The sequence below is a fragment of the Lipotes vexillifer genome, unplaced genomic scaffold, assembly GCF_000442215.2.
Source record: "Lipotes vexillifer unplaced genomic scaffold, Lipotes_vexillifer_v1.1 scaffold306, whole genome shotgun sequence".
NCBI classification, from domain to species: domain Eukaryota; kingdom Metazoa; phylum Chordata; class Mammalia; order Artiodactyla; family Lipotidae; genus Lipotes; species Lipotes vexillifer.
This window is the reverse complement of record NW_006789814.1, coordinates 2,112,020-2,122,581: the sequence shown is the minus strand read 5'-3', so window position 1 is coordinate 2,122,581 and position 10,562 is coordinate 2,112,020. Positions and strand designations below refer to the sequence as shown.

Genomic DNA, 10,562 nt, shown 5'->3' with positions numbered 1-10,562 from the left:
TTCCTGCCTCTCTGTGAAAGCCTACCTAGAACATCAGAATTTTTTTTTCTTTTTCTTTTTTTTGTGATATGCGGGTCTCTCACTGTTGTGGCCTCTCCCGTTGCGGAGCACAGGCTCCGGACACGCAGGCTCAGCGGCCATGGCTCACGGGCCCAGCCGCTCTGCGGCATGTGGGATCTTTCCGGACCGGGGCACGAACCCATGTCCCCTCCATTGGCAGGTGGACTCTCAACCACTGCGCCACCAGGGAAGCCCAGAGTTTCTATTTTTTAAACAAATGGTGTTGAACAGTTTATTCTATAATCAAGTGTTTCTTTCTCCTGATTTTTACTTCAAAGAAAAACCAAACTGTAAAATTAAAAGAAAAACATTTGTAAACATCCACTCAGAATCCCATTGTGATGATTGGGACCTTCTTTCTGGGATTCTCATTTAGGTTTTGGTGTATATGCCTACAGACTGATAAGAGCAGAAATCATATTTCATACTCTATTCTTTTCAGTTAATTGTATGAAAAGCGTTGTCCTAATGAAGGGGTAAAAATCCCATCAAATGCCCAACCATAATTTACTTAACCATTTTCCTACTGTTGGATATAAATAATGCTGCAATGACCAGCACATGCTTCTCTGGAAGTCCTACTTCCTTAATTCCCCAAAGTGAAATTAACTGGATCAAAAATGTATAACCATTTTTGCTAAAATGTTGCTAAAATGCTTTCCAAAAAGTTTATGCCAATTTACTTATTCTGTTAGCTACATCTGACTGTGCCAATTTTATTTTATCAACACAAGCTTCTACCACTTAAGAGTATTCCTTAATTTAATAAGTATAAATGACACTTTGTTATTGTTTTAATTTACATTTACTAGATTATAATTTCTCCACTTGTTTATTTACTCTCTTCTCTTACATGAAAAGCTGTTCATGACCTTTCTTCACACGGCAGTCCTCAGCTGTTTCTCCCTCCATCCCCCATTTTTTGAAATTGTGGTAAAATATACATAACATTTACCATCTTAGCCATTTCTAAGTGTACAGTGCAGTGGTATTAAGGACATTCATAATGCTGTGCACCCATCACCACCATCCATCTCCAGAGCTCTTTCATCTTGCAAAACTGAAACTGACCCCATTAAACAACTCCTCCCCCTTCTCCCCTCCCGCCATCTCTTGGCAACCACCATTCTGCTGTCTCTATGAATCTGACTACTCTTGGTGCCTCATATAAGGGAAACCATACAGTGCTTGTCCTTTTGTGACTCATTTCACTCAGCATTAATATCCTCAAGGTTCACTCATGTTGCAGCATGTGTCAGAATTTCCTTCCTAATTTTTAGGGTGGAATAATATTCCATTATATGTACAAACCACATTTTGCTCTCAGCAGTTTTCTTAAACCATTTTAATTTCTCAGGGTCTGGAGCATGAACACCTGATTCTGAATCCTGCTCCCTCATTTACAGGTTGTGTAACTCTGGGCAAGCTGCCTAATCCTTTTGAGCCTCAGTTTCCTCCTCAGTAGAAAGAGAGTGGTAATCATACCTGCTCCACTGAATGGTCTAAGGATTAAGTCAGATAATATGTATATATAAAAATCTCGCAGCATAGTAACTCCTCAAGTGTGGCTCTAATCATTACTTACAGCATACACAAAAGGTAAGACATATATGCTGTAAAATACAGCTATCGTTCTTTTGTAATTCAGTTTTATTTTCGTTGCACATTTTTCTAGTGAAATCTGTTCATCTTTCTTGCATTATTTTTTCAACTGCTTCATTTTGGCAAGTTTTCACCTCTCAAAGGAACTAGCAAATCCAATATTCTAGCTTCTGTTATTTTTTTTTATGATTTGATCTTTTATATTTAAATTCTATCTGAAGGTTTTTGTTTGTTTGTTTGTTTGGGTGGCGGGGAGAAGATATAGCTTAAATCTAAATAATTTTCATCTCAGACTGCCTACTACCTGATCCAAAAACTCTTTGAGCCTTGTTTTTACAAAACAATGGTTTAACATTTTTTTGTTTGCTACACATACACATACAGTACCAAGGAATCACAAAACTAGAACATGCAGGTATCAGCCAATCTTGCCTCTTACTTTTAGGAATGAGGAGGGAAAGGGGACCTGGTGGGGAGATTTGCTCCAGGTCCCAGGGCTGGTTGGCAGCACACCAGGGACTGGCCCCCTTTTGCTGGGCCAAGGCCCCAGTGCCATGTATTCCAGAAAGCTGGCCACTTGGGGGGCTATCCGAGCCACCAGGTCAGCACTAATCCCTCAGAACTGCACTCACCCTCCTATGAACTCAATCAGGACTAAATACACTCAACATCATGGAAGGAACACTTAGCATTCATCAGGAAAACTTTGGCTCCAATAAGGTTTTGCTCACAGCTTTAAGCTGACAATCAACCAAATCTTACCCAAGGTCAACAGAAAATGGGCAGACCCTTGCAGGCCATAACCGCTAAGCTGTAAGGAGGAGTGAAGGCAGGCACACAGCGCTGCAGCACGGGCTTCCTTACCTCGCCACAGTGAATGTATCCGCGGGCAGGAGCCGAGCTAGCTGGATAAAGATGTGATTGAGGGCTGGACAGAAGCCACACCACTGTGCATAATAAAGCAGCAACACGTCCTATGGGAAAAGGAAGACGGCTGTTACTGGGCTGCTCAGGTCCTCACTGTGCTTAGAACCAGGCAGGCATTCAATAAATGTTGCTCATGCACAAATTACAGTGAAAATTTAATCTTCAGGTATTTTCAATTATGTGATTTTAAAAAAAATAAATTTATTTATTTATATTTTTGGATGCATCGGGTCTTCGTTGCTGCACGCGGGCTTTCTCTAGTTTCGGCGAGCAGGGTCTACTCTTCGATGCAGTGCGTGAGCTTCTCATTGCGGTGGCTTCTCTTGTTGCGGAGCACGGGCTCTAGGCGCCTGGGCTTCAGTAGTTGTGGCGTGCGGGCTCAGTTGCTCCGTGGCATGTGGGATCTTCCCAGACAAGGGCTCGAACCTGTGTCCCCTGCATTGGCGGGCAGATTCTTAACCACTGCGCCACCAGGGAAGCCCTATGTGCTTTCTTAAGGACGTTTTACAATCACAAAACCACCATGGAGTTCACATGTTCTGCAGGAAGACTGTCATGTGGTCGATCTTTTTGTACATCAAAACCAACCGCCCCCCTGGTGGCGCAGTGGTTAAGAATCCGCCCGCCAATGCAGGGAACACGGGTTCAAGCCCTGGTCTGGGAAGATCCCACATGCCGCGCAGCAGGTAAGCCCACAAGCCACAGCTACTGAATGAAGCCTGCGTGCCTAAAGCCTGTGCTCCGCAACGAGAGAAGCCACTGCAATGAGAAGCCCGCGCACCGCAATGAAGAGTAGCCCCTGCTCGCCGCAACTAAAGAAAGCCCATGCACAGCAACAAAGACCCAACGCAGCCAAAAATTAATTAATTAATTAATTAATTTAGAAAACAAGCAAACAAAAAAAACCCAACTGCTCACTCCGATGACTCCAGCTTTGGAAATTATTATAATAGGGACAGGTGGCTTGATTTTTGCCTCGCTCATGATTCTATACCTGTTTTTGAAGGACTACTTCCCAAAAGGTATCAGTTGTCACTTCCGTGATTAAACGCTGAGATGGGAACTGGGAAGAGTCACTTCCAATAAGATGCCTTTTCAAGGGACTGTAGAGAACGCTGAAGTTTTGAATGAAAGACTCTAAAAATAAGGAGAAAATGAGATCAGTTCTTCTCTCAGTACAAGGAGAGTAGCTGGCCTACTTTAAACTCCACATCTAAAAAATTGGGCTGGCTTCGCAGGCCCACATTTTTAACACTTCACCTACAGGCAAAAGCCTGAACGAAGCCACCCGGGGGGACAGGGGGTAGCTTTGGCAGTAGTAACTCAGCAGACAGCACTTTAGCTAACAAAGCACCACTCGGTGTTCCGTGTTCTACTATGCAGGGACTAGGAATTCGATGCTCCTTTTAAAAACAACACTGGTCCACAAATGGACATCAACAAGTCACCATGGAGATTTCAACTATACCAAGACCTTTAAGCATAACTACCAATGCAGTAATTGCACAAGCTACTGTAATAGGGAAGGTGTTTAAATACTCATTAATTTAAGGATAAGGAGCTATGGTTTTTGTTTCCTTTATTAAAGTCCTTCAAGTTTCTTTCTTAAAAGGTTAAGAAAAATAAACTCAATTATATTTAGTGGAAAAACACATAAATAAAACCCATAAATAATCCCAAACCCTAACCTGAACCAACAGTTTTACCCTCCCCACCAACTCTACTATCTTCAGATTCCTTTGTATCATCTGAAGCAGCACTAATCTGAGTTTCACTTCTTTTTTTCTTCTTTTTTCTCTCCATTGCGAGGCCCTAGTGAACAATGATATGTTCCGTGGAGGGAGGAGGAAAGGAGGAAGGTCTTGTGAAGAGAATCCGTCATCAACATCTGACTGATACTTAGTTGGGTATGTTTTTGAAACATAAAACCAAGAATTATTTACTAATCTGAATAAAGCCTAAATTCTGAAACTGACCCAGAGACAGCTGACTTAAGAGTCAACTCTCCAAAACAACAACGATGCACAGTGAATGTTTTTGGACGCGGACCCTGACAAATTTTGTCACCAACCACAGCACAGAGAACAACGGAGCTAGATGTTTCAGAGGAGATAACAGAAAATGAAAAGAAATCGGAAGGCTTCTTTCAGATTACCATTAAATTCAGGATGCACACATCATGAGCTAGCTCACTGAATGCTTGAGTATTAGAACAGAATGCAGGAAAATCCAATAAACACTTACTTTAAAAATACAGGCCTATTTCATTTTCAGAAAACTCAGTACAGTAAAATGTAACTTTAGGAAACATGAATTAGGAGCAATTTGTAGTATCAAAAGAGTACACACTTCATAAAGTGACTGGTCACAGGGTTCCTCTAAGCACTCAGGAGCCTTCGTGTTTATAATATAAAGCCTTTTATTAACATAAGCCTTTTAACGTGTCTAATGTTAGAAACGAGCTTCACCTGGACTTAAAGAACAGCAGCTAAAATGACTATCATTTAGGGGCTTTGAGTTTACTCTTGCTTTCATACTCTCCAAAACTTGAAAATAAAAGGTTTCCCTCCCCTCCAAATTCCTCCTGTCTCCATTTGGCAAATGCTAACTCTCCCCCATGTTTCCAACGAGGCTGAACTAACATGGCTTTTGAATTCTCACTTCCTTGTGTGCACATCAAGGATGGCAGCAAAGCCCTGGGAAAAGGACAGCATCGGTTAGTTCACTGCTGCTGCCAAGCCTAAGGGCAAGCTCTCGGATGTACTCCCATAATGGGGACTTACCCGCCACCCACCCCCCCAAAAAAAGTGGGATTTGCTGGTTTGCAACCTGACACTTGTTTATTGCACTTGACACTTGTTTGTTACAATCTAGGCACCCAAGGTCAGAGCAGCATTTCTCAACTTGTTATAAAAGAGCAGCAGAACAAACTAGGTCTGGTGGCCTTGATGCCTAGACAGTTAAACCTGTGAGACAAAAAGGGGGGCCAGGTGGTTCTATCGTTTCACTGCTTTCTGTTTAAGTACCTTTCGAATGAAGCCGCTGTTGGGGCTCACGTTCATCAGCCCCTGGGGAGTTACCACCCGACCCGCTCTCCACCACCCTGTCCGTCACAGAGGCCAGGTTCCGCCCGGGGCCGCAGCTCGTGCCACCATGGAAATGCGGCAGGCGCTGCCGATCAGGAACGCTGGACTCTTAGCCCCCAAGGGCTAAGTGAAAAACTTATGCAAAATTTGGAGTTAGGAAGTTTCTATTCCATTTAATACACAAAATTAGCTTCTTTTAAAATTATGACCAGCTGCAGTCTAAAGATTTCAAATGCACTAAGAGCCAACCATAATGAGATCCCTAAATAAAAGTTACCTATGTTAAGTTAAGCAAAGCATTAGGTTTGGGGAAGGAAACAGCCCACAGTACCTAGGGTGAACTTCATAAGAGCTTGTTTTGGATCCAAGACATAATGAGACTCTTCTTTCACGTCAACAATTGCAGCAAATCCTTTCACCCGAGCAGCGCTCGGAGCACCCAGCCTCTCTGCATACAACCAAAATAAATTGGAATCCAAAAGGTAGATGTTCAGGGTCTTGTTGGTTCTGCAGCTCAGGCCTATGAAGCTTGTGCTATCCACGTCCAGTTCAGGAAAGAGATACCTGTTCTCCTCAATGTGAGGAATGGAGCTTGGAGTATCAACCTCACATTTCTTCTCAAGGGAAGAAAATGCAACGGTCGGGGTTTCAAAGACATCTTGTTCAGAATCAATGAAGCCTGTCACGCCCCTGTTTATGGTCCTGCAACATGCAGTGTAGTAGCTGAAAGGGCTATAGAAACTTAGAAAATTCCTGCATTCTATGCTGTCTGATGCCACATGATAAAAGGTCTGCTCCTTGAGGTAGAAAGAATCCAGAGCTGCTGCCATCTCAAAAAAGCTGCACTGGGGCATGCCGACTGAGCTTGGCCTGAGGCCGCCGGCCGTTTGGTTGACACACAGTTCACACACGTTGTGGGTCCTGGAGATGGAGTGCCACTGGGGCAGCACCACGGTGTTGCAGCAGGGGGACTCTGTTATCAGCGGCGGGTCTGGCAGCTGGGCCGGGGGTTCAGGTGTCAGAGACTTGAACACCGGGGCGTCCACTCGCCGCAGGTGCTGAAGGAGCCGCTCCACCACCTGGTCCCCGTGACAGTTGTTGTACTCCAAGGCCACTTCGGTGATCTGAAACACAGGGCGGAGCTCATGAGAGGTGTGGGGGTGACTGAGGGACAGACCCCGTGGCTCTCAGACCTGGAAAGCATCTTGCCTGATTCACAAGAAGGAACCCTGGCTGGAAACACAGCATCAAACAGGAAGCTGTCACACCAAAAGCTATTAATAAAGAGGTTTGGATTATTTTTCAGATCCTGTCACTCTGTTAACAAATACTGGACCGCCTGTTCAGAGACGGAAGGGGTCTTAGAGGGAGATGTCAGTCTACCCCGTGATGGGGTGAAGTGGCTCACGCCACAACACACACTGAAGAACCAGGAACAGAATTTAAATCTCAACGCCCAGTTGAGTGCACTTTCCTTTACATCCTTAAAACTCCTCCAGACGATGTCTTCTTTCTTCATCTTAAGTAACAGTCTAAAAATTTCCCAAATATTTGATCCACTTGTGGATCCACCTAACAAGTGGATCAAATATTTCACAGCATATGTTTCCAAATAAATTCATGCCTCACAGGAGGCTACGAATTCAGCCTCTTCCAAACCATACTCAACCATCTCGCCTTCCTCCTCCTGTACCACCCTTTCTGGAAAATGGCATCATCAAACTGGAAAAATCAGCTGACCCTCAATTTCTCCTCTGCATCACCCAAGCCTCCAATCCAGCCAGCTCTGACTTCAGCAACACGAAGCGGCCCCCCTTTGCACCCTCACAGTCACTGCCTCAACTCAGGCCCTCACGTGTCACAGAGTGCCCCCCTTTTCTCTCCCCTGCCTTAACTGAGGCTCCACACCGCCACCACTTATTTTGAAAAATACAACCCTAAGCAGGAGACTCCTCTGCTAAATGACATTGGATGGCTCCCTATTACCTGGAGGGTAACCCTAACATAATCTGACCTGAGTCTGCCTTTCCGGTGTCACCCCACCACCTTTAGACCAGCCAGGCCCTTCCACAATGCCTTGCCTTCAGCGGCCTGGCCGGGGCCTCCTCCATCTGACAAACCTCAACACTCTCCCCAAGACCCTGCACCAGGATGGCTGCTCCAACAAAGCTAACACCCCCACCCTCCCCCATGAAGAGTCTACATCTTCAAGGTTAGTCCCAGAAGCCCTTCCCAGACAGTCTCCCAACTGTCTGTCAAGACATCCCTCTTCCCCACAGGCTTAAGGATCCTCACGGGCAGGGACCATGTTTGATTTATCCTGCTATCCCCGCAGCCTAGCTCAGAGCCTGAAACATAACAAATGGTCGATAAACAGCTGATGAACGAAGGGCATCTCAGGATAAGTACACGCTCCCGCTTCTTGGGGAGATGAACCGCTTTACGCTCAGATCAGTGTTAGCCATTCAGATTCACATTTCACATTTCATTCCAAGACTCTTCCATTTCCGAACTGAGTACCTTTCACCACCCAACAGCCACCCCGGTCAATGAAAATGATGAGCAAGTCATTATAATCCAAAGGCATTTATACTCCCTAAAATAGAACTGTGTGCTAACTTAAATCCCACCAAGGTTAGTTAAAAGGTGTCAAGTCACTCAGGATTTTGTTTCATTAAAGAGTGGGGGGGGGGACTTCCCTGGTGGCGCAGTGGTTGGGAGTCCGCCTGCCGATGCAGGGGACACGGGTTCGGGCCCCAGTCCGGGAAGATCCCACATGCCGCGGAGTGGCTGGGCCCGTGCTATGGCCACTGAGCCTGCACGTCCGGAGCTTGTGCTCCGCAACGGGAGAGGCAACAACAGTGAGAGGCCCGTGTACCGCAAGTACCGAGAAAAAAAAAAAAAAAAAAGTGTGTGTGTATGTTTGTGTGTGAGAAAACCATTTAATAAGTGCTTTTCCAATTTAAAAGAAAACCCAAATTTTATAACATGAGATACTTATAGACAGAGTTAATTTAAGACATATGCGTTTATACAGAAAAACAGATTGTTTGAATAGTTCTTCGGCATAAAAATGGTTACTTTAGATGATAAACCAGCGTTTTGGTTTTTTCCCCCACACAAAAACATCTCAGCCCTTTTTAAAGGATAAGGCTCTGACAGCACATTACGCTAAAAAGGTCAAGCCCGTATGATTCATAAATAGCCCAGCTGCCCTCATGCCCCATCCTGGTACTACTTTATATTCAGAGACATAATAGATTACCACCCCCAGTCCCCCCCACCAAAACCCACAAAAATTCAAGTACAGTCAGCCCTCCATATCCTCAGGTTCGGTATCTGCAATTCAAACAACCATGGATCGAAAATATTCAGGGGGAAAAATGCCAGAAAAGAAAGCTTGAATTTGCTGCACATAGGCAACTATTTACATACCATTTATATTACATCAGGTATCATAAGTAATCTTAGAGACGATTTAAAATATACAGGAAGATGTGCATAGGTTATATACAAATACTATGCTATTTTACACATGGAACTTGAGTATGTTGGATTTTGGTATCTGCAGGGGGCCTGGAACCAACCCCACTGTGGATACCAGGGGACGACTGTATTTACCGTGGGCTTTTATGAAAAGTCCAAGTAGGAGTACACTGAGGAGAGCAAAACTCCTTACGAAGTCTTCCTTCCTCATCTCTTTCATTCTTAATGTCTCTCACAAACAAAGCAGCCGTGTAAAGGATATTCTTAAGTGAAGAAAATATTTTATACAGTAATGCCCCTGAAAAGTGAGGAGTTCTTAGTTTTCTCCTATAAACTGAACCAGTTTTTACTGTTATATTCCTTTTTCATAACAGGCAGTTTTGAAAAGGCACTCCAGTTACATCCCGTATATATGAATCACTTGATGTCACATTTAATTTCATGTGAACTAATAAGGAAAATTTGGCAAAAAACTTTAAATGTTTGCACTATAAATGCCTCCTTCCATTTTCGTTAATCGGAGAAATCTGTAAGTCTGGACAAGATGCCTTTGTCCCCCAGACTCATACGCAGTGGATGCCTCAGAGCAGCGCTGTGAAAGCTAAAAACCCGGGACTTCCCTGGTGGCTCAGTGGTTAAGAATCCGCCTGCCAATGCAGGGGACACGGGTTCGAGCCCTGGTCCGGGAAGATCCCACATGCCGCAGAGCAGCTAAGCCTGTGCGCCACAACTACTGAGCCTCCGCTCTAGAGCCTGCATGCCACAACTATTGAAGCCCGTGCACCCAGAGCCTGTGCTCCGCAACAAGAGAAGCCACCGCAGTAAGAAGCCCACTCGCTGCAACTTGAGAAAGCCCCCATGCAGTAATGAAGACCCAATGCAGCCGAAAATAAAATAAATTAATAATAAAAATAATTTAAAAAAAACAAGCTAAGAACCCACACAGAGTCTCTTCTGGCTGCGCTAAGAATTTCTTTTGATAAGCACACTGAGATGTCTCATGAGCTCTCCGGGACTCTCTGCAGACACTGGGGTCAGGAGCCTGATGCCGTGCACGGTACAGGCCATGCTCTCCCGGGGGAGGGGTGGGGCACACGTGTGGAAGAGCAGCTGCCTGGTGCTGGCCTGGGCCTCACAGGGCAGTCCCCACATGGCCGTCCCTTACTGACTGACTCCCACACCCCGACTCTACAATGACCACTCTCTTCTCAACAAGGCAGGCCTCCTCCATCGCCTGCCCAAAGTTGGGCCTAAAAGCATAATGGAAACATAAGGCTTAAGGCTTAAATTCTTTTGGGGGTCAAGGAGCCTTTGAATTTAGAACTCACCCTTATGTAAGGGAGGTGTTCACCCCTCCCACCCCGCCCAACCCCGAGGATGACTTCCTTACTTCTAGTGAGT

The 10,562-nt window shown here is 44.9% G+C and overlaps 1 protein-coding gene across 1 annotated transcript in view; it reads right to left on the bottom strand.

Moving 5' to 3' along the window:
- Positions 1-10,562, bottom strand: part of TXNDC11 (thioredoxin domain containing 11) — a 64,472-nt gene that overhangs the window by 6,817 nt on the left and 47,093 nt on the right. The window contains exons 9-11 of the mRNA XM_007462823.1: positions 6,007-6,799; positions 3,584-3,726; positions 2,527-2,636 (exon numbers count right to left, since the gene is read on the bottom strand). Coding sequence (XP_007462885.1) covers positions 2,527-2,636; positions 3,584-3,726; positions 6,007-6,799 — 1,046 coding nt within the window. The remainder of the gene's footprint in view (positions 1-2,526; positions 2,637-3,583; positions 3,727-6,006; positions 6,800-10,562) is intronic.